The sequence below is a fragment of the Gopherus evgoodei genome, chromosome 7, assembly GCF_007399415.2.
Source record: "Gopherus evgoodei ecotype Sinaloan lineage chromosome 7, rGopEvg1_v1.p, whole genome shotgun sequence".
NCBI lineage: Eukaryota > Metazoa > Chordata > Testudines > Testudinidae > Gopherus > Gopherus evgoodei.
The window spans coordinates 126,733,256-126,758,308 of record NC_044328.1 but is presented as its reverse complement, the minus strand read 5'-3'; the positions used below and the strand labels follow the sequence as shown (position 1 = coordinate 126,758,308).

The 25,053-nt window shown below is 40.3% G+C and overlaps 1 protein-coding gene across 11 annotated transcripts in view; it reads left to right on the top strand.

The window, feature by feature from the left end:
- The first annotated feature begins 278 nt into the window (after positions 1-278).
- The window catches only part of C7H3orf14 (chromosome 7 C3orf14 homolog), an 80,722-nt gene continuing 55,947 nt past the window's right edge, over positions 279-25,053 (top strand). For 5 of the 11 annotated variants that reach the window (XM_030571272.1, XM_030571270.1, XM_030571266.1 and 2 more), the window contains exons 1-5: positions 299-447; positions 2,079-2,163; positions 3,714-3,837; positions 11,652-11,726; positions 19,514-19,596. In XM_030571272.1, the coding sequence (XP_030427132.1) occupies positions 2,111-2,163; positions 3,714-3,837; positions 11,652-11,726; positions 19,514-19,596 (335 nt within the window). In that variant the 5' untranslated portion in view covers positions 299-447; positions 2,079-2,110. Of the gene's footprint in view, positions 448-1,217; positions 1,371-2,078; positions 2,164-3,713; positions 3,838-11,651; positions 11,727-14,920; positions 18,827-19,513; positions 19,597-25,053 lie in introns of those variants that run through there. The other 6 variants (XM_030571274.1, XM_030571273.1, XM_030571267.1 and 3 more) reach the window with 5 other exon arrangements.

Genomic DNA, 25,053 nt, shown 5'->3' with positions numbered 1-25,053 from the left:
AACGGGCGAAGCAGCAGAGCCAACGGCCCAGCAGGTCCCCGTGTCAGAGGGGCGGGGCTGGAAACAGGGCCCTTCCAGCCTTCAAATCCCCCTCGTCAGTGTGACCCATCACCCTCCGCATGTGATTGGTTTCCGACACTTTTCTCCTCCAATCAGGGGCGGCGAAGGCGAGGAGGCGCCTGACCCAGCCCACGGCCTGAGCCCGCCCACCGAGGTGGAGGGACCAATGGCAGAGGGCGGCTCACCCTCCGTTCCTGCCGTCTCCATGGTGCCGCGCTGGCAGCTTGACGGTGAGTGGACAGTTGGTCGCAGGGACTGGACGAGCCGAAGGGGGCGCTGCGGGGCTGCCCTGCGAGGAGTGGTACGTCCCGTGGTCCCCCTCCTCCTCCCGGACGCAGTGGTAGAGCCGCAGAGGAGGGTAGCGAAGGGTCTGGTGCCGAAGCCCAGGTGCGCTCACTCTTTCTCGTGCGGATCGAGCGCGAGCGCTGCCTGGGCCGTTCCCGCCCACTGGGCCCTGAGGCGCTCGACGTGTCACCCCCCCCCGGTATCGATGTCCCCTGTGGGGGTGCTGGGCTTGGGGCCTTTCAGACCGGTGCCCAGGAGGCAGTGACTGGGCGGGGCCCGAGGCGCTGGCACCAGCTTTATGGCCGTTGGCAAGGGCAGCGCGGCCCCCCCCAGCATCGCCAGTAGCTCATGTTTATTACGGGTGGTTTGCCTGGTCCTTCCCCGGCATCCGCTCACGGACTCAAGATGGCTGCCCTTGGTGTCCTTCACGTGACAGCCGAGTCACCGCAAAGTACAGAGCCATCATGTGACTTCTGGGCAGGCAGCTCCAGTCAGGCCAACTCTGCAACTGCTTCAGGATGGCCATGTGGGAGGGCAGCAGCCCCCCGCCACCAGCTGCACCCCTGTGTCTAGAGGAGTGACTCCCATTTATCCCACTACCTGAATCCTTTGTCACCTGTCAGCTCACGTGGGGTGTGTCAGATAACACAGAGGCCTGAATAACAAGAGATGAGGACACACACACACAGGCCAAACTTGAGAGGTAGAGGACAAGGCCTTGTGTGTGGCTGCTGAACGGCTCTTTCCCTCGGAGTTCTCTGAATAAAATCCACGCTGCCCATGCTATGTGGATAATTGGTAGTATACTGTGTGAATGCACATTTTGGGGAGGGGGATTGCTTGAATCCTAATCCAGCTGGTTGAGACCCTTGATATTTTTATTCCCCCAGGTAGCTGCTGTGGACAGTTGTGTTCATCACTTTATGTATACTTAGTGGCTTTCATTCTGCTGGATCCCAAAGCACTTTAGCATAATGCAGACTCCTTTGAGGTGGAGCTTGTTAACCAACTGACCACAGAATAGGGTAAACTTTTATTATGTGTAGGAAAAAATGTTATAGGGTCTTTAAGCTCCATGCAGAGCAGACAGTATGGACATTGTTTTTTGGTGTCTCATTATACCCCCCACAATCAGATTTAGATTCCACTATTTGTGTAATTCTTCATCCTCTAATTTATACAGCAGTGGGATTGTGCTTTTTTCACTCCATTTTTAGATAACATAGTAAATAACATATAAGATGAATTAGCATAATTCAACTGTTGTTTAAATAGAGATGCTTCTTCTTCCAGTGTCTCTGAACTAGCAATGAGAAAAACACTAATCTAAGTGGTCTTTGTGTATGCACAGTTTGTATGAGCATTTTACTATAGCAGAGGCATGTTAAATACACATTCAGTTTGCATAGCTGAAAATCTAGCCCTTGTGCTGCCAATGTTCCAGTACATAAAATGGGTTTAATGAGATTCAAGAGGAGATGTAATCATGAGTTAGTAATGTGTATATACAGTGTTTTGAACAAGTAAAGTATCCAGTAGTACTATTGTCTATATAGTGTTTTATTGTACACAGCTCCGATTTCACATAAAAAAAAAAAAGTTGCTTAGGTAGGAAGCTGCCCTGCATGTAACTAGGTCTGTCTAATATGCAACATTCTTAAATACTTAAAAGATAAGTATTCATGTATATCTTTGGAGGAATAATTTTAATTTTACTTTCTTTTCTTTAATAGAGTAAAGTTGGCAGTTACTTAAGGAATCAAAGATGGCATTCTACTTAGCACAAGAAGTTCAGCTTGCTAGAAGACATGACAAGATGTAAGTATTTGTTTCAGAATTGTGGCCTATGTTGTAGCAACTTGTGCTATGATCTTCCCAAATCTGTCAAACTACTCAGGACCGGCTGGTGAGTATGTGCATGGGAGACCTCCACAGAACAGTTAGGTCTTTTAAAAAGAGGTTGGTGTTTTTATAGGGGGCAGTCTTCCTTTGAAAACTACTGACTCCATATCCCAGCCTGTCACAGGGGAGAACAGTGCTGCCAATGCTGTTGTCTTCCAGATGAGCTGCAGAACCGGGGACCTGACTTTTAACCTCAGTATGCTGGCTAAATTCCAGCTCAAGTCGCTTGGGTTCTGCCACCCAAAACTCAAGTTGTGGTTTCAATTCAATATAGTATTTTCTTCCCATTGACTTCTAAAATATCAGTACATCTTCAGTTCACTGTAAACTCAGCTTGTAAAGTGAATATCTTATTAAAATGAGTTTGAAAAGTTTGCCTACACTCTGACAACTAGTCAGTAAAAGTAATACACTCTGCTATTAGATTTGTTTAGGGTTAAGCTCTCAGGATGTGAGAACTATGAAAAAAGAATTGTGTAGGAAAATACATTTTTATCTACATCAAGACTACAGTAATATAAATAACATGTCCATTTACAAGTTGATTATAAAATTCTGTCCTCTGGTGCCTGCCTTTTCATAAACACTTTGCATGTATGTTGTTTGATTAGCTCCTTTATATTTATCTTCCAGTTCTCACTGAACAGAATACGTAACAAATTAGTTAATTCTTCATTAGTATAGCAGAGGACTGTTGCTGTAGACTGGGAAAACTGACAAAGAATAATTGTTCTGAAAATCATGGGTCACATTCACATCTAGTGTAAGTAAATGCAACTAGATCGAGCAAATTCCGTTCAGCTGTTTGCAGAATGGTAGGGTACTCTGTCTGCAGTACAAACAAACTTTTATGATCACATGCATCCTATACCACATCCATCATTTACTAACTTATGTGACAACAGAGTCTGTCTAGATTAGCAATTGTGGGTAGGGCTGAGTTTTATAAGTCAATTTAAAATGAGACATCTGAGAATCTAAGGCTCATGTAAGGATGGCTCACAAGTAGCAACTGAGTGGAGGTGGCTGGAGGGAATATGAGTCCATAGAGCAAGAAGTATAATTGTCTCTGGGGACTCTGCAGGGAGCTCTTTGACTCCTGCTACGTTTCTTTCAGAAAATATGAGACTCATTCTCCTCCCAGTGTTGGCTTCTGAGCACTTGCGGGAGTGGTGCCGTGCCTATACTACCTCAACCCATCCTACCACACTTCATCTGAGATACTCAGAGCTTGTGTGCCCCCCTCATGTATGAGGACTGCTGATTGCAGCACTATGTCTGCCTCACTACATGGGAACACAGCGGGAAGAGTCTGACTGTACTTTCTCCCTCCCTCAGCACACCCACACTGAAACAGGCATAATTAGGCCTCTCATTTCAAAAGAATTGATTAAGGTAAAAGGTTATTATTTTCTAGCTACTGTGCAAAATGTTCTGCCCACTTATTAAAATATTTTCCTTTGTAGACTGTCTCAGAGATTGATATTGCTACAGCAGATGGAGAATCATCTAGGAGACAAAAAGACTGAAAAGACATCACAAACACAAGCAGCTGATGCAGCTTATAAAAGAAATGCAGCACTTTTAAATGTAAGTTTCTGTGACTGTCAAGTGGCACATTGTGAAATCCAGTGTTACATAGATCACAGGCTAAAAACATTTGTATCTTTAGTTTTTCAGGTGAATTTTATAACATTAGGATCCTGATTCTGGAACTTGTGCAAAATGTATGAAATATTGTAACCTGGGATATCACTAGCTATTCCTCACACCCTTCTCATGAGAGCCTGGTGGGATCCCTAATGGGATCTCCGAGTCTGGGCTCCAGCCTGAGCCCGAACATCTATAGTGAAATTTTATAGTCCTGCAGCCAGAGCTCTGTGAGCCTGTCATGGTATTTTATTGCTGTGTAGACCTGTCCCAAGTAAACTGTTTCTAAATGGCTAATCACTGAATCTTTCATTGCAGGCAGACTTACAAATCTAAGATCATGTTAAGACCCATTTGAAACAAGAGCAGTCTTTTCCTCTTCCATCTTTGTTCTGTATCCATCCTGGAGATTCCCCCATCAAATTCACATTTCTCCAAATACTCATTGAACACTGTTGCTTAGATTCAGTTTCAAGTGCGGAGTTAAAATTTGATTGATAGATCAATAGGCACTGAATCCATGGGTGCTCTGGGGCTGGAGTACCCCCAGAAAAAATTAGTGGGTGCTCAGCAGCGCCACTGATCAGCTCCTCCCTCTTCTTCCCCTCCCCCCGTGCCTCCCACCCACTGGTGATCAGCTGTTCAGCAGGAGGCAATGAGAGGGAGGAGCAGGGACAGGAAGAGGCAGAGTGAGGGTGGGGCGCACTTGGGGGAGAGGGCAGGAAGAGCAGGGGGAGGTGGAGTAGGGGTGGGCTTTGGGAGAAGGAGTGGAGTGAGGGCGGGGCCTGGGACATAGCAGGAATTGAGCACTCCCCACGGAAATGAGAAAGTCGGTGCCTCTGGATCACCAGAACCTTTTTCCAGTTAGCAGCTTTTTATTTTTGAGATGTCTGATTTTTTTGGCGTTGTTCAAAAGAAATCTTTTCATTTCCTCCTTTTTTTAATGAAAAAGTATAAAACCTATTAAAGTCACCTTTGTCCAGCACACACGTATTTACTGTTATTATTCAAGGTATAGTCACCTTGTTTTTCTACTGGATGTTGCAGTATCCTGTTCGGTGACATTGTGTCTTTGTTTTGTAAAGGCATCCCATGACCATTTTAGTCTCCAAGGGTGGGGATCCGTCACCTTTATCTCTGAAGAAGGAAAAATTACTTCCCTTTAATTGCTGTGATTGGAACGTGTTATGACAGATCACTTACTCATCCATTCTGCACTTTTCAGAGTTAGGGGTTCTGTAACCTTGTAGACCAGGGGTGGCCAGCCTGTGGCTCTGGAGAATTTAATATGTGGCTCCTTGAATAGGTGCTAACTGCGGGGCTGGAGCTGCAGGTGCCAAATTTTCACAGCTCAACCCCAGGCCCTGACCCCACTCCACCCATTTCCTCCCCATCCCCTGAGCCTGCTGCACCTTTGCTCCTCTCTCCTCCATCCCAGAGCCTCCTGTACACGGCGAAACAACTGATCACGGCAGGCAGGAGGCACGGGGAGGGAGGAGGAGGAGGAGGTGCTGATCGGCAGGAGGGTGTAGAGAAGGGGTGGGCTGATGGGGGCTGCTGGCTCTTTGGCAATGTACATTGGTAAATTCTGGCTCCTTCTGAGGCTCAGGTTGGCCACCCCTGCTGTATATTTTTAAATTCTGCATATATCTTGGCTTCTTCCTCAAGGAGAACTGGTAATTAGGTCAATAGAAGGCTCTTAGTTTGATTGCAGGGACTGACATATGATACCCCCTGCTGGAACCAACAGCTTAGAATTTTGAACCTGAAGAGGTCTCACCTTGACCTCTACCACAAGAGCACATTGTAAAGCGGGGATCTGTTACTTAGTATATCTTCATAGAACTGCACTTAAAAAAAGATTATTTCCTCTGTGCACTTGCCCTTTCTTTTTGCTATTGCTTATTATTGAATTCTACTATCTAATATGGCAAAATGATTTTTCAAATTTTTCATTCTAGAAAGTGAAAAGATTAATCTTTGTGAAAAAATTTCTGGCCAACTGTGTGTGCTGGGGCAAGACTTAACACATCTGCAGTTTGAATGAAACTCTACTGTGGTGCAAGGCCCTCCATCCTACTTAAATCCCAAACAGACACTGCACAACTGGGGACTGTAGGCAGAAATGCCAGTCAAAGGTGCCTGTGTACCTGATATGTGCTAAAGACAGGATCTCTGCACTGGTCCCATTTAAGGTCACACTGGGAATAGGATAAGGGCGGGATTGCAGGTCCAATGGCACCAAAACCCTGTGAAATGGGTGTGGCTGCTGTTCCAGCCTTGGTCTGAAACAGCTGATATGTAGATTTGCCCTCCCCACGCCTTCTGTGCTCCAGTCATCCAGAGCCTGAATACCCAGACTTTGTGAAGGTGTGGGAAATTTCACCCATTATATTTTTCCCCCATAACTCTTCTCCATGTGTGTTTTTTATAAACAAGGTTCAGATTAGCACTTATTTATTGACAAGCATAATAAATGCAGATTCCATTTGTGCATACTGAAACAAGCTCATTATGATAGTAAATGTTATTGATATCTTAATGTAAACCTATAGCAAAAATATGTAGTCTTGTAGTTATGCAGGATATTTGCCATCTACTATCATATTCCTCAAAATGATTTCTTTCAAGTGTCAAAAACATTAGTGTTCATAGAAGAAATAAAAACATATGTATGACCATAAAAACAAATAGTCTGGCAGGATAAAGCATCATAAATAAGTCTCGATATATTAATTTTATACTAGCTTTAACAGACATGCAGTACTGCAGATGCTTTCTGATAACAAAATAAAACAGGAAAGAGATCCATGCAGAATAATATATTAGAGCCTTGAAAAAACGATTCATATTTATGTGCCAGCTTCAGAATATTGTTCCTGATACCAGGCACTGTACATTTCACAGTTACCATGTGGGGAGTTGTTGATTTGGCCTACTCAGAAATACATGGACATGATGAGGTGTTGATTTTTGCTTAAACTTAGAAAAAAACAGAAATGCAAATAAAATTAATTCAGTTTTATGGGAACATTAAAAAAAAAACCTACGCTTTCCCTTTCTGCCAATTGAAATTTTATGCTCACATAGCTCAAAAAAGGCTGAAGCTAGAAACTTCAAACTTAGCTTGCTTTATAATCCTTATTGAGTTTAGGGGAAAAAATGAAATTTGAAGAAAATAGAGTTTAAAGATTTAAGTCAGCATTTTTATACAATTGTGTTAGAGTATGTTTTTGCCCTTAACGTGTTTAAAGAAGGCGTTGTCAGGTTTAAGAATGTTCATTCAGGCCTTGGATTAAACACCTCACTTAGGTGCTGTATTTATTAAGTGATGAGATTGCAGTAGTACTATTAAGTGTCTTCAGAGCTATGTTAACTTGGCTACCTTTCACATATGTACATAAGAACGACTATACTGAGTCAGACTAAAGGTCCATCTAGCCAAGTATCCTGTCTTCTGACAGTGGCCAATGCCAGGTGCCCCAGAGGGAATGAATAAAACAGGTAATCATCAAGTGATCCATCCCTTGTTGCCCATGTATGTAGTCTTTTCTGTTCTCTTCCTTGTTATTCATAAATCTTTAATGTATTACTGTGATATCTAGTATATACACCTCTACTCTGATAAAACATGACTTTGGCTATAACACGGTAAAGCAGCGCTCCGGGGGTGGGGGGCAGGGTTGTGCACTGTGGCAGATTAAAGCAAGTTCGATATAACATGGTTTCACCTATAACATGGTAAGATTTTTTTGGCTTCCGAGGACAGCATTATATCGGGGTAGAGGTGCACTATAAAGTTTAGGATGTGTGATGTAACAGTAGGCATTTTAGCAGAAAATGTGGGCCAAATTCTGATCTCACATGTGGTAGTGTAAATCTGGATTATACAAGTGTAAATGACAGCTGAATTTGGCCCCAGAAAAGTGATGTATGTATCAAAACCTCCATTTTACCTCTGTGAAGGGACTTGAACTGTTTTTCTTGTAGTCCTGGCCATTTTATCCAATGCGTTATGGGATAGACTAGTGCTTAATATTGTAGTATCCTAGATTCTGTCTTACTTGCCAAAGGTGTTTGCACTGCTGCCTTCAGATAAATTGGAGAGAGTTAGAAAAGATAAATTCCCAACACCAGACTTTTAAAAAATAAAAATCCCACAACAGGCACCTCCTAGCCACCAGCTACATGAAAAGGTGCCATCTAATCTTTCAGTGGCCTCAGTTTTTTTCCAAGGCATACTGCACCTTCCAGCAAACATTTCTTTCACTGTCTGTCATTAAATCAGTTTTCTGAATGACAATAGATTGCAAATATACAAACTGGAGTGGAGCAACAAAAAGAGATATCTGATATCTAGGCCATGCCAATGCGACCTCTACTAAAATGTGTACAACAGCTGTTTTCCCTAGGCTGAAAGTAATTTATTTCCTACTATCATTCCTGTATCAAAATTAAGTAGCCACAGAGATAGCGATCTTGGTCTGTTTTGCCCCCTCCTATGTAAATACTTGTAGGAAGAAGTCATAGGGGGAGGAAAATGCTCTGAGGGGAATGTGGTGCATAAAAACCCAAATAGATAGGACTGAATGGAGACTGATCCACCTTTTCGCCATGACAAGTAATTCCTCCAGGCCATGGCAAAGGCATGTTGGTGAAGTGTGGGGAAGCTTGCCTGGTGCTGTCCTGTTCTGTGTGCATACACACAGAGAACTTGACTTTGCAGTGTTGTCAAGCCATGGCTGCTGTGCAATTTTAATTTTAACTGAAAACCACTTTGTTTTATCATTTTTTGTTCTGAGTTCCAGAAAAGGAAGGAATCAGAAAGTGTTGTATATGTATCAGATGTGTTTATGCCTCAAATTCTTACGGTTTCAACTATATCCAGACCAATTCCAGAACAAAGAACAGAAATTGCATCCACAGAGTCATAAAGTCGACAATTACTGTCATGATTTGTATTATTCACTTGGCATCATCTCTGGTGCTCAGCCCTGTTCAGAATATGCCAGAAAATGTAGTTCCTGAGCCAGTGTGTATAAAATGTTTAGGCCTGGATAAAATGGCTCAGATATTTAAGTATCAAATGTATAGTTATTAAGCACATGTTAATATCTGTGAGTGAAGGCGCTGATGACAATAGAAGTTTTACTAGATTAAGGACTAGAAGATTTGACTATCCAACTTTCTTTCTAGAGAAAGAGCTGCCCAGAGCTCCTCTGCCTGTTTATTTTCCTTTTCTGCCTACAATGGCCCTGACATATCTCAGAAGTGGCTGGTTTTGTTTCTCAACTTTAAAATATAGAATTTTCTTGCTGTTTGGTTTTAAATATTCTCCTGTGAGAATTGCAACTCAGTCACTGTAGTGTTGTGTTTAAGAGCCTTCTGGAAAGTAACTAGCCTTTAAACAGAAGTAAAAGCAGTGTTGCCAAATCTCATGATTTTGTCATGAGTCTCATGCTAATTGCTTTCCTTAACGTCCCAGCTCCTGGAGTCAAGTGGATATATGATGATTTCAGCCTTCATTCTGAAAGAAAAATGAAGTTTCTAGCCCTCATGGCTGTGGAGAAAACTAGAAAATTTGACCCCAGTACGCCCTAAAGGCTCACAAGAAAAAAAAAATCCCAAAGCTGTTACTTTTACATAATGTCATGATTTTTGGTGAGCTTGATTCATGATTTTTGAACATTTGGAGTTGGCAATAATACTATGAAAGTGACTAGAAAGTCTCAGTTTCACTGCTGTTTAAAGTTAGTTTCTAGTCTGTTAGCAATAGTGAGATAACACTGGTAGAGCCCCCCCTGGCAGATGCATTCTAAACTCATGGGGCCTTGCCCTAGTAGGATGTTTCCCAAGTTAAATGATTTCTTCCAAGCTTGATGAACTGCAAAAAAGTGATAGAAAGTAATCTAGATTTTTTTTACAATTGTTTCAATTGTTGTATTCAAGAGTTAGTAACAAAGAATATACATTACAGTTTTAAACCCAATGCCCCTTAAGAAGTGACTTGACACAAGATATGAGAACATGTTAGTATTAGAGCTGAGTGGGTCTAATATTTATTTAATTCTCATTTTTATATAGAAAATAGATACAGTGCTCCTATCAGCTAATTTCTATGTTGTTATCTGCAAAAAAAAACAAACCCTAGAGTTTTCAGGTGCCTAAGTAGCCCCTGGAATCACAATTAAAGTGCCTCCCCCCCCCAAAATCTGAAATGGCGCCCCTGCATCATTTGTTCAATGTCCCTTTCTCATTCCCTCCTTTCGACCCTATGACCTGCATCCTTATTACTATTTGTTCGTTTTTTGTCCATTGTACTTAATTCTGGTCCTGTGGCCCCTCCTTCATGTGAAAAGGCAGCCTTCCATTACTGTGGAGTGCTCCACCTATCAATCCCAGGATTTAAATAGGGTAGCACCTTATACCATCCTTCCGCGGAGATCAGTTAGCCACCTCAAACCAGCACTAAGGTCACTGATAAAACTGTAGAAAGACCAAACAAAAAAACTGCTTGGATGATATTTTCAATCTTATTCTTTTCTATTTGCATACAGTAAAATCATTACAAATATGCTATAAAACCAGTCCAAATATTAATACATTTTCATTCATTTTAAATAAAGATGAACATTATAACTTACTGGATTTTAGCTAAGAACTTTCAGCTAAGAACTATTAGTTTCTTTTAATCGTGCTCTGCACTAATATTGGGCCAGATTCTGCAACCCTTACTCATGTTGAGTAGCACGTACACAAGTATTCCAATTGGCTAGTACTCAATATGAGTAATTGTGTTTGAGTTCTCCTGTAGACCTACTCCTTCAGGATCTCACTGTTCTGAGCAGCAGTGGCGGTGTATCTTTGGGAAGTCCCTTTGGGGAATTTCCTCACTCATTTATTTTTTATGCTGTACTCTTCGCACCTGCTTTCTGCTCCCAACTCTGCCATCTGCTATGCTTCTCTCCCCACCCTCCTGTTCTGCTTTGTCTCCTTCACACCCATCTCCCACGCCCCTTTCCATTTCTTCATCTGCCCAAAAGCCCTGCACTCAATCTCTTCAGTGCTTGGCTGTGGAACTAAGCCCGCAAGAAAGGGTTACAATTTAAGAGTCTTTTCAAATTGAGTCTAGGCCTCTGTGAACCCAACACATGTCTACTGGGCAAGTGGAAGCCCATGTGCAGATTTTTTAAGAAAGCTAAGGGAGGTGTGTTCTCATCTGAGTTTGAATGTCTGGTGAACAGCTTGCTGCATCTCTACATTTTTGTGCACATGTTATGCATGCATATTAGCAAGTCATCTTTGTCTTGGGGAAGACAAGATTTTGAACACAATTTGCTTAGTTACTTTAAAGCTACAGTAGATAGAATACATGCTTCGGTTCATCTACATAGCATAGTGAATACCACTCTCCTTTTTTTTCCTGTATTGTCATGAGGAACATAGTCTAACTATAAATTACCTTTGTGTATGGAGAGATTAAATATGTAGTAGGTGCCGTCTATCAGAACACTTCTGGCAAAGAAAACAATTCTTACAGCCAGGAAATGCAAGAAAGTTCAGCAAAGCGTCCAATATATTAGTGTTATTGTCAAAAATAAGAGGCTGCAGGATCTATAGCTAAACAGAAGATTTCAGTTCCAGGGATATCAAATCCAGTGCTTTTTAGGAGAAATAAGTTCACTTAAAAGGCAGTTAAATATATATTGCCTGTTAATGTCACCTGTAACTTGTCAAACACTTATTTTAAACAGGATATAGAAGCAGCAGAGAAGAGGCTGCAAGCAAGAGTACATCTACAGCCACATCCTGATATTGCTAAGCTTGAAGTAAGTCCTGAAATAAACTCCATCCTTTCACTTGCTGGGTACAAAATAGTTCCCTTTTTTTTTTTTTTTTGAAGCATATTTATAAAGTAAAAATAATTGATTTTGAAATTGACTGGTGTAGCCAAGGGCCTGTGTACTGTGCAGTAGGCTGAACCTAAATAGTGGGCTAAGGTCCCTAGATTCTGCAGTAGCCAGGGGGAAATTCTCTAGCAGATTCAGATATTTTTTTGACTGGAGCTTTTTATTTAATTAAATATGAAAAATGTAAGAATCACAGCAGCCTTTATAGTGTTTTTCAATATTAAATTCAACTTACCTTTTTTGTCCTTACATTTTCAGTTTTAAGTACACCACAGATTGTCATCTTCATGTTTGAGTCAACAGCCCATGAAGATGAATGGGGAAGTTCACACCTGTCAGAGCTATTGTGTAAGGGTGGTTGGGAACATGTGAAGATATCACTGTTGCAGTCACAGTTAGTTCACATTTTCAAGATTTTCTTTCCAACCACAATAGCTTGAAGCAATTTTTTTTTTAATTAAAATTGAGGTTCTGGAGCACAAGTCTACAGAAAAGGGTGAACTCTGCCATGGTGAAATACATGGGGCCTGATTATAGTGAGTGCCATCATTCAGTTAATATCCTGAAGTCCTGAGTATTTAGTAGATGAAAAAAATTGTATCAAAGTATACTTTAAAAACTTCTGTTACAGTGACAGATGTGACAGCATGCTATTTTAATGGTCATATCACTTTAAAATAAATAGGGATGTGATGCATTCACTTTTTTGGATTTGTTGGGTACTAAATATCACCTATCTTCCCCTCGTCCACCAAAATAAAAATCAGACGCAAAATATAAATTTAGGTACTGTATACCACAGTTAACTCAGGAAATGAAGCTGTTTAAAATGAGTTGATTATGTTAATGAAATAGTAAATAGCATTAAAGTTTAAAATATATTTTAAGTTGCAACTTGCAAACAAAGTTAATTCTGATAGCTGACAAATTACTTAAAAGTGAAGAAATGGAACTAAGTTATTTAAGCTGAGTCTGTGGTATGATCCTGCAAACACGTATACACATGGGTAATTCCATGGAGTTCACTATGCCTATGCATGTTCTAAAGTTAAGTGTTTGTAGGACCAGGTCTAAATTTATCCCTGGGATATATTTATTACATAAGTCGTAAATGCCTGTTTGTGTGCTGCAAATAGAGTTTTAGTCCTTAATAATTTAAAACAGTTATCACTTACGCATGGACAGTACTGTCTCAGCTCTGTTTTAGCAGCATCTGTCTGTATTAGGCCTGAAGTCCCAGGGGCGGCTCTAGGCATTTTGCCACCCCAAGCATGGCAGGCAGGCAGGCTGCCTTCAGCGGCTTGCCTGCAGAGGGTCCGCTGGTCCCACGGCTTCAGCGGACCTCCAAAGCCACGGGACCAGCGGACCCTCCGCAGGCACACCGCCGAAGGCAACCTGCCTGCCACCCTCTTGGCATGCTGGGGCCTGGAGCTGCCCCTGTGAAGTCCTATACGCTAGAGAGTTTTGACATTTCCAGTTCTGGTTCAATCACTGTGAAGAATTACATACCATTGCATAGTAAATTCTGCAGAACAAATCTGGTAGCAATTACACGAAATAGTACAGATTAAAAAAAATCTGGTGTAGATCTTTACAGTGTGGATAAACTGGACAAAAGTCAGATAACTCTTAGCGATTATTGATAGAAACTGTTGACTTTTGCCTTCATCCTCTCCACTCAATAGTGAGAGTTCTGGGAGAGTGGTGTTACTATTTCAAGGGAAAATTTCACATATTTAATCTTTTATATTTTTAAGGAGAGGGCACTAAATAGCATGAAAGGAAAATATCTTTCATATACAAAATAGACTGTCCACATTCCTTCCAATAAAACTTTCAAAGGATATTTAACACATGGCCTTAATACATATGTATATCAGATGTGATTTTCACAGTTGATTATAATGGCTCCTTAATTTAGCAGTCCAAGTACAGATTCATGTGATTACACACACAATTTCAAAGAAGATCTATTGCGTAAATACATATTTTATTAACGATGTATAGAAATTGTGCGTATGAGTTACACACATGAACCAAAATAGTTACCCAGTAGTCCAGCACTTCCAAAGGAGAGATTTATGATGTATCACATATGTGCACTAAAATATTTAAGTAAATAAAAATGGATTTTTTCTTTTTTTAAAAAAGCCTAAATATATGTGTACAAAATCTATACAAATATTTTGCTAAAAAAGCAATCTGCAGGTAAATATATTGGCCCCTGTTGAACAAAGCATTTAAGAGTGTGCTTTAGTTAAGAGTTGGAGACAAAGGTCCAGATTTGGCAAACAATGTACTTAACTTAAAGTATTTTTATGGCCTGTAGTATAAATTGTATGATTTCATCCATAAACATTAATGATTTAATCCATAAGCATTAACAAATATATGCTCAAAATGCTCCTGTGAAAATGGGGAATGTTATCTTTATTCTTTAGTTGGAAAAACTGAGACACAGAAGTTAAACCTCTTACCCAAGACCCTAGAACAAGTGCATGTCAGAGCTGTAGCTAAAAATCAGGAACTTCTGGCTACCACTTTGTTTCTTAGACCGCAAGATAGCTCAAGAAAGAAAACTGCACAACCAGCTAAGTACTGGAACCAATTACATTATCGGGGATTTATTCATGGCAAAATTTAGCTCGCAAATATTTTTCAGACAACCTCAAATTAATGCACTACTTGTCTGGTGATAGCATTAAACAACAAATTTATTTTTATCTCAAAATCCTGCTAAACTAGAATTATAATGTTAATATTTAGGCTTGAGAAAATGTTTGTTTTACAGAAACATGAGTACAATTCCATGAACATGAATACTACCATTATGATGGGTTCTCTTTCTAATATATTATCCACCACAAGAGGGCACATTCAGTCACTGCATAACTTACTCTAGAAGGTGAAATCCTGCCAACTTCTGTTACATTGTTTAAGTGAGGGATTGGAAATTTGGTATCCAAATAATTTGGTCTTTTTTGAATCGCTTCACAGATAAGGCTAGCTTTAATAACATATTGTATATGTGTATTGTTTTGTGATAAATTGGTAAATGGATTAAATTGTGAAGCAAAGTTAAATTGCTTATTGTTGCATCATATCTTTCTTAGACTCTCTATTGGGCATCAGTAGAAGAATCTATTCCTAAGTGGGAGCAGTTCCTTTTAGGAAGAGCACAAATGCCTGTTGGTTTTAAGAAAAAGAAATCTACAAAGTATAACATAAGTCACCCAGAAGGAGCTGCACAAAGATAAAGAGAAAACAAAACAGACTACCATTTGACTTCAGTGGGCAAAATAATCCCATCCAGACAACAGTGTGTCAGGCCACTAATTTTCAATTTCAGTGTATGTATATGAAAATTAATCATGTTTGATGGGTTTTTTCCAGTTGTATCTGTGTGGAAGAGTTCAGCTAAACTATAGTCTGCCAGCTCAAGGAGGCTCAGGATAACATTTCTCCTGGTGGGAGGAACAATCCTTTTTTTAAAATGACTTTATAAGATCAGAAATTAAAGACATTGGTATATGGAAGCCCACCAGTACAATTGCCTCTTTAAGATGACAAGAGTTTTAGGTTACATATAATCCTTCTCTTTTGTATTTTTAAGAATGTTGTATATAAATCTACCTTTTATTTTCTTGAACCTCCTTGGCCACAGGAGGGATTTACTCTGGGAAGAGCAGGCAATTTACATCAGGTTATGGGGGAAGCTTTAGTTTATGGCTGGGATCCTTTATATAAGCGCAGTGGTAAAGGGCACATATTTAGTTTGTATGTCCCCTGTTTTCCCTGATCATGTCAGTGACACTGATTTTTTTTTGAGGGGTGGGGAAGAGGCTGTGTTGGTCTCATCCATAAGCAATTGCAATTTCTGTTCCATTAACCACTGCTGCACCCTCTTTCCCTGGCTCACTTCCCATATTAGGTTCTGTGCCTGGTTTGCAAAAGCTGATGCCAATGTGAATTTGGGTTGAATCCAGCCATGAAGTTCATTTTACAGACATTGAAGTAACAAACATCAGTATTATATTTTGGCCATGTTTCCTTTGTAGTTTTAAGCCATTGCTTTGTGTTGCTTTCATTTTGTTAATGTAATCCGGAGACACAACTTATGGATAAGGCCAAGGGAGGTGGGGGCGAACCAGACAGGAAGCCAGCCCAGCTGAGCGCCCAAAGATCACAGATACTGGAATAAGAAGGTGAAGAGCTTGCTTTCTATCGCAGATCAAGGACGGTTACTCAGCCTCTGGCTACAAGCATGGAAGGCCAGCCAGTGTTTTTTTTGCACATTGTTAATTATTTGTATTCTCTAAGTGCCTAGGAGCCTTTGTCATGGACCAGAACCCTACTGTGCTAGGTGCTGTACAAACAGAACAAAAAGACAGTCCCTGCCCCAGATAGCTTACAGTCTGAGGCCAACCCCTTGGTAAATTAGTGTGCCTGGGAGCCACCGTCCATTGCTTTCTAGAGTTTGCATATATTGAACACCTAATTTAGAGAGAAATCCTTTCAAGTAAATGACTTAGAGGTCTTTGTGCTTTTTCACTCTTCCATAGCAAGGAAGGATGGTGGACTTTGGGGTGGAGGGGAGTGGATTCTTCCAGATTTGGGACTCAAGTCAAGAAGATCAATAGAAACCAATTTCAATGAAGGGTGGTTACTATTTCCATAGTGCAAGAAGAATTCATGTACATGGTTATATGAAATTGGGCTATGCAAACCACTCCAGTCAGCTATAGGCTAACCAAATTAATTACCAGGAACAATTAGGAATGATGAGGCCTCACTCCCTTATTTGCTGTTAGGGGGTTTGTCCTGTGTCTGTATCTGGCGGTAACCTTGTCGCTATATCTGATTTTTGTGTTATGGATGGATGATCTAACAGCACCTTTCTTATACTCCCTGACCAACCTCTACACAAGTATCACAGCTCTTTACACTGCTCCATAAGGAAGGTTCAACTTCCGAATTGTGCACCTAGAGCATTATGTGAATTTAATTAATCAAATAGGATTTAATTATCCAGTGCTGACTAACTCTTAGTGAGGAATTCATTGACCCTCAGAATAGGGAGCAGCCTCTCCAGCTGGAGACCACAGGAAGTCTGAACAGTTTGCAAGCACCTGCAGAAGCTATTTTCCGCTAGATCAGGCCCTTAGTTTGCTGAAGTTAAATCACTCAAAGATGCACCAAAAAAAAGAAAAAATCCCCCCCAGCTGCACTTTAAAATGATTTTACATGTTCAAAGTTTATATGAAACTTTTTCTATTTAAGTGTCCATTAAACTGATACGTTTTTACAGAAACTGCCATGTTAGAAATATCCTGTTGAGTGGGTGTTGGTGTTTGTAACAATAACGTTGTTTTCATAATATGTGATGGCAGATTAGCACGCTTCTCTGCAGTGTTGTTAACAGTTGTAATTAAGGAATAAATAGTAAAGGGTGTCAGTCCGATGACAATTCCATCTATAGTGTCACAATACAAAATGTCACAAAATATTAGAACTGTTATATAACTACAAAAATATCAAATTAGGCTTTCATCTTTGAAGCAGAAAGCTTAAAAAAAACTAGCATAGAGACTGTTGCAATTTTATTCCTACTCATTGTTCTGTCACAAAGACAAATTGGTAATATTTTGTTCTATAAGCTTATAAAGTGATTCTCAGCCATACTGTTGATTTAACAGTAGTGTGCGCAGATTTTTAGTTCTGGAGCTCTGAAATTATAAATCCAGCCAGATGCAGGAGTGATAGAAAAGGAACAATTTTTATACTTCAAAGGGGAGCTTTTTGAAAGGCACAAAGGAAGTTGGGTTCCCAAAGAGGAAGGATGAGTCAGTGGTTAGCTCACTAGCAAGAGACCTGGATTCAATTCCCTGCTCTGCCACAGACTTTCAGGGCAACATCCACAAAGGCATTTAGATAACTAATTGCATGTGCCCAACTTGAAAATTGAGATCCTTAAAACTTGTGGTCAGCTGCTGCCCCACCCAGGAGGTGCCTAAATTCCTTGGGCGCTGAAGTTCCATTTGGTCCTCAGGCACAAATCTACCTTAAGTCCTGATGCCACCAAGCTGTTCAGCAAGCTCATGCATAAGATCCAGCAGGATTCACAAAGTAAGCCTTTCCCCTGCCTATCTTGCCTACAAGGCCCAAGCTGATAGGAATTCCCAGAGTATGTCTACTCAGCAACTAGACATCCATGTCTGGCCTGTGCCAGCCGACGTGGGTTTGTGGGGCTCAGGCAGCAGGGCTGTTCCACTGCTGGACTCAGGATGGAGCCTGGACTCAAGACCATGCAAAGTGGGAGGGTCTCCAGAGGCTACATAGCAGTTAAACAGCCCTGCAGTCTGAACCCCATGAGTCCAAGTCACCTGGCACCAGCTACCTGTAGGTTTTGCTGTGTACACGTACCCTCAGAGGCCCTCTTAGAAGCTCCCAATGAAAAAGAATGGAATTTAAGTTCCTACCTCCCATTTGTACTTTTGAACATCTCTCCCTGAGATTTGAAAATAATGAAGGAATATTCAACCACAGTGAAATTTATTTCTGTTTCAATTAATCTGAAAATGACAACTAAACACATGATGAAATTGTGAAATGTTGATTCAGGGAAAATATCACGTTCCCAGACTTAAGGTGTCTGACTTTGGTAGTGAACAGCTCCAGATATTTTAACATCCATTTCTTTTAGTTAATTTCAATCAATTAAACCATACTAGGTCTTTTGGATTGTAATTCAGTAAGGATTTTATAGTGTGCAGAATGTTGAAGCTTAAATTGAAAACAATACTGATGATGCTAAACTTATCCTCCCTTCAGAGACTTAGGAAATTGAAATTCCATATTGTTCAAAGTGTATGGCCTTGGAAGCAGCAGAAGTACAGCTACTCTAGTGCATAAGGAAATATATCTAGCCAATGTAGGAAAATACATAAGAACGGACATACTGGGTCAGATCAACGGTTCATCTAAACCAGCATCCTGTCCTCTGACAGTGACCAATGGCAGATGCCCCAAAAGGAATGAACAGACAGGTTATCATCAAGTGATCCATGCCCTGTCACCCAATCCCAGCTTCTGGCAAACAGAGGCTAGGGACACCATCCTTGCCCATCCTGGCTAATAGCCATTGATGGGCCTATCCTCCATGAATATATCTAGCTCCCTTTTGAACCTCATTATAGTATTGGCCTTCACACACCCTCTGGCAAGGAGTTCCAGAGGATGACAGGGCATTGCATGAAAAAATACTTTCTTGTGTTTGTTTTAAACCTACTACCTCTTCATTTCATTTGGTGGCCCCTTGTTCTTGAATTATGAGAAGGAGTAAATAACACTTCCTTATTTACTTTCTCTATACCAGTCATGATTTTATAGACTTCGATCATATCCACCCTTACTCATCTCTTTTCCAAGCTGAAAAGTCCCAGTCTTATTAATCTCTCCTCATACGGAAGCCGTTCTATACCCCTAATCAGTTTTGTTGCCCTTTTCTGAATCTTTTCCAATTCCAGTATATCTTGTTTGAGATGGGGTGACCACATCTGCACGCAGTATTCGAAGTGTGGGCGAACCATGGATTTATATAGAGGCAATATGATATTTTCTGTCTTATTATCGATCCCTTTCTTAATGATTCCCAACATTCTGTTTGCTTTTTTGACTGCCGCTGCACATTGAATGGATGATTTCAGAGAACAAGAACCAGAGGAAAGCATCCTGAACTGAGAAGGCAAAAGAGGCCATGTCACTGCCTGCACCGCTGTAACCCAATGTGGTAAGAGATTAGCACATACAGAGATTTTACGTGGACCTTGTGGAACAATAAAGGAAATGGGGCAGAGAGGCAAACTGCAGGGCATCTGAGATGAACAAATAGGGGTGATTCTCCCCCCTTCGCTTGATCGCAGAGCTCAAGGGCTATTGTCAGCACTGAGGGCAATCATGCTGTCGCTCATGCAGCACTTAATAGACCTTGTCAGCCACCTTAATATATTGGTAGGGTTACTGTTGGTCCTGTGTGCCTTAAGTTGCTGTGTATATTGGCCCTGATTCAAGCCAGCACTTGAATGTGTGCTTAACTTTAAGCATGTGCTTAAGTCTTACTGACTCCAGTGGGGTTTAAGTCTATGCTTAAATATGGTCCTAAATAGGGATGCTGTCCTGAGCCATGGTCATTATTTGGAACATATGATTCCAAGTAGTCAGCCACATCTCTGACCCTGCCCCATCATCTTTTTTTTTTTTTAATTAACCTATGTAGTTTCCTTTCAGTTCTTACGTGCTTTTTTACTGAGCACATGCTGCCCTACATGCTGTTCTTTCAGGTTCTCCCTTCTTGTCCTTTTACTGCTGGTACTACAACTTAAGCCATATAGTCCATGACAAGATCCTGGCTGAAATAGATTCTTAATTGAGAAAAGCAGTGGGGAAAACAAATGACTTTACTGTGTGTGGATTAGCGCTTGTGTGTCTCATAAGAAGGAATACTGAATCACCTTATTTGTTAAGTTTATGAGCTGATGAGTAACCCTTGTACTAACCTAAGAACACAGCCTGATTCATACTCATGTCGTCACCTCCACCACCACATTTCCTTAGCTGTACACCTTCTTGATCACGGGGGAAGGCAGTGGAGTTAGGTACGTCTTTGGGATGAGAAATTCCTTATTCTTGAATACTTTCTCAAGCCTTTTGTTGTTTTCCTATAAGATATTTATAAAATAAGCGTTTTATTAATTTTAGTTGCATTTCCACCTTTGTATGGTATCCACAGTTGTTTATATTCAAGACCATATTGTCATAGAGGCTTTGAGCTAGATTCTACACTGGAGGCTGCAGTTTCTCTCTCTCTCTCTCTCTCTCTCTCTCACACACACACACACACACACACACACACACACACACACACACACACACACACACACACACACACACACACACACACACACACACACACACACACACACCTTTTGTGCATACAATTCAAGTAGTTAGCTGTCAAAATGCTCAATTTGAACTTCTGTGCATTAAACAATATTTTAAAATCTGACTCTGAAATTGAGTGTAATCTTAGAGGTTGCTTCTGAAAATGTAGCCCTTAAAAACACAAGTTTTTCAAATATTCATTTTATTTTAATAATTTAGTTCTTATACAGCTAAGATACAAGATAATTCTTAGCTTTAGTATCAGAGGGTAGCCGTGTTAGTCTGGATCTGTAAAAGCAGCAAAGAATCCTGTGGCACCTTATAGACTAACAGACCTTTTGGAGCATGAGCTTTCATCTGAGGAAGTGGGTATTCACCCACGAAAGCTCATGCTCCAAAACGTCTGTTAGTCTATAAGGTGCCACAGGATTCTTTGCTGCTTTCTTAGCTTTAGGAATCTGCTGAAGATTTAAAGGTATTACACCTTTTTTAAATAGAGCGAAGAAATTTCATAAATATGTCTTAGGTCATCCAAAGACCAGATCCATGGAAAACGTGTTTTTAAAGTTGCAGTAAGGAGTGATCCTCATGGCACAGTGATTACTTTTGTGTATTCTTGTGCTACATCAGATGTATAGCTTACTGTAGGAAGGGGCTATGCTGGTTCCAAAAGACCAGTCTGGCAATCCCCCTGATTTAATGGGGGTTGTTTGAAGTGCAGAGCAGTGCTGAGTTTGACCCAGTGAATACATATACAAGAGACCAATTGCAAAAAAAAAATAGCTTGTTTAAAATAATAATTCTTCTCCTGAGTTCTCATTTGACACTGGAATGAAAGAGTTAAACAGCTGTAAGGAGATCAGAATTTCAGAAGTTTATTGCTGAGAAATCCCATATTCTGCCAAACCTGAAGTGGAGGTGACCTATGGATTCACATTTTTGTTTCACAACAATGACACAATCAAGTATTTGATTATCTAAGGTATCATCTTACCAGCAAAATATGGATATAGATTTTTAAAATGCCTTTATGGAAGAGACAGATGCAAGAACAATTCCTTTTTGGATCCTCCTGCAGTGTGAGGTTTTTGTCTTTGCAGTATGTAGTACCATTTAAATTGAGAATTTGTTACTCGTTCAAAAACAATGCAAAAAAAGCTCTTGAAACTGCTGTGACCTGCACCCAGGGCATATATTCTGGTTGTTTTTTGTGAGATCCACATCACAGGAGTTTGTCACTGATCTGTAGTACATATGTAATAGTAATGAATTTAATCATCCCCTTCCATATCTTTTCACCCAAGAATAATGATGATCTTAAATATGACTGGGTTTGTTCTTTCCCCTGATTCCTAATCATATCACTTACCAAAGGCCCCTCTTTGAAAGGCTTCTGAATACCAAGAAGTTTACTTACATAATGCTCTTGAAAGAAATACAAGCTCAGCCAGATTTCATAAGATTGTTTTGTAAATACATTGTAAATTAATAAAAATAATTTTTATTCTCCTTTAAATAAATCACTGTTTCTTTGGTCAGTTTATAGCTTAAGCCCACAGTCAATGAGTACCTGTCAAATACACCCAGCTGTGTCACAAAACAGTTTTTGTTTTCAGGCTTATATTTCTATATCTGCAATTATTAGTGTGTATATATTCCCCATAGCTTCATTCAAAGCTCTTTGACTGTTGTGCTGTAATAGATGCTGGTGGCTAATTTGCCTAAGTGAATTGCATGCCTGCAGCTTTGTTTAAATTGCTATCCAAACTGCATGCTTCCCCTTGCTTTGGCCACAAAAAATGTGGTTTTGCCTCTGCTCAAAGACTTTTCTTACAACAGAAGCAACTGGTTATCTGAGAAGATGGAATTGCTCTAAATTAGACACATGAGGCTTAAGAAAGCCCAAAGCCAAGATGCTATAAAAGGAGCATTACATCTTCATTTTTCTGAAGCTTTGAAATGAGACAGAGCAGGCTCATTGAAGGTCTAAACTATGGAACAAATAGGGGAATGTTTATATTTCAAAGGAAGGTAAAATGTTCTGGGCCAGAAACAAACTCTATGCCAAAAAAAAATAAATAAAGCAAACTAAAGAAATCTTTGTATATTTGTGATCACTTAATAGCAACGATAATTCAAAGGAAACAATAGATTAGCTTGTCATTGTGCTTCCCTGGAAATAAATGCCCACAATAATGTTAGAGACCTAATCCATACAAACTGAATGAAGTCTGAATGAAGTCTGTCACAGTTTTTCTCTGTCATCTCTCAAGTGCATTTATAATGATTTAAAGAGCCACTGCTGCTCTACATTGTTGTGTTCTTCATGTTTCCTTTCCCTTCGTTTCTGATTACCAAGGTGTTTTGAGTATATTTGTGCTTTTCTTCCTTTATAATCAGCTTTCTCCTGCTGGATTCATTCAGTGATGCCACAATCCAATCTTGGTGACATCCCAAATCATTAATATAATGAATCAGGAGGAGGAGGCTGATTATAAATTAGAAAGCTTCTATTTATGCAGAATATCTTGGCAAGGGGCACCAGCAGGGAAGGAAATAGAATACATGACAGTTAGTGGGATTTTGGAGAAATGATTATAAAGGATCCCAGGTGCTCTCTGTGAATTTAAAATACCTGCATGCTTTAAGGCCAAAATCTGCCTGCAGTTAACCCATGAAATATCACTGACTGAGCACAATGTTGTGGGTTACAAAGGCCTAGATCCTCAGGTGGGTAGGCTTTGAACTTCTGTTGTTTTAACTTCCACTGAGCCTTAACAGCTTTGAGGATCTGGACCTAAGTCTTTAACCCTTTCTGTGGTTGTGCTCGTGCAAAGCACCCACAGCCTCTTGTATGAGCTACCCAAATACCAATTTCTGTTGATATATGAAGATGTCATAACTTAAGTCATTAGTTCTTCAGACCAGAGATGGATTGATTTATCTGACCTATCAAAACTAGGATTTTCTTTTCAGTGGGCTCGTTTCCTAGGTAGACCTCCAATGTTACAATAGTGTGGACATTGTTGTTTTTATTTTTGTGGACATACACAATGGCCACACTATTGTAATATACACACACACACGCACACCTGTATCCACTAGGAGCACATCACTTTTGGGATTTCTCATTAATCCAATTGATTCTACCCTATCCATCTACCCACACACACACAAAGATGGTGAGACCACTGCTTCCTGTATGAAAACTTGCTTCCTTGACTATTATCTCATTCCATTCCTGTTTGCCTCCTCCTCATATTCCATCTCAGAACTAGCTTGTGAGCTCTTTGGGGCAAGCTCTATCTTTTTGCTACATGTTTGTATAGTGCCTAGTGCACTGAGACTCTAATCACCAATTGGGCTATTAGCAAAATTATATATGATGATAATCTCTTTAAAAGGTTAAATCCAAGCAGATTTTAGAAATACCTGCCACTCTCTCCGTATCTTCATTCAGTGATTGGGAATAGGGCCAATCAATTACTTTTGTATCACTCAAAGTGGCATCTGCCATCTTAATGAATGCTTTCCAGGAAGGTTAGTATCAGAGAACAGTAGCTACCCTTACTAGACTTTCTGTTATTGTCTCAGGAACCAATCCTGCAAACACTTATGCATGTGCTTAATTTTACACACTGTGAGTAATCCCCCTGGAGTCAGCCATTCACAGTTCATAAACCGTGTGAAGTTTTCACAGGATCAGGGCCTAACACAGTCAAGCCACATCTCTGAAATTTGGGATTAATAAAAGAAGTAAGAGCTCCAGCCTCCCCAAAAAGGAACGGATTTTCCTGAAATATCGTATGCTGCATCTGAGGGTAGAATGTTCCCAGGAAGTCAAATTAGGAGCTGAACAGAAGTTTTAAAGGCACAGTGTTTTGAAAATTTGCCTGAAGTTCACTTTTGGAAAATGTTCTAATTTTCTTTGGCTCCCAATATTTCCAAAGTGGCTTGGCCTAGAAACTACAGATTTGTTTTGTTCGCCTTGCTGAGGAGATGTGGTTTTTAGTAGCTTCCGTTAGTGACAAAATTACAAAGCTTTAGGCTAATAACGAAAACATTAAAATAGCTTGCGATGTTCCACACTAAAGCAGGCAGCAAGTGAGTTAACTATGAGATCATTAAAGCCGGGTTGTAAATGGCCAGTAGAATGCTGGGGAGGGGCTTGGCAGGGAAAAAGAAAATGGTTGTCTAATCCAAGGGATCAGGAAGAGCTGGGGAAATGATCCTGCTTGCACTAGACCTGGTGTGTTGATTTCTGGCTCCACCCTGCTTCATAGGCTAAAGAAAACATCAATGTGGT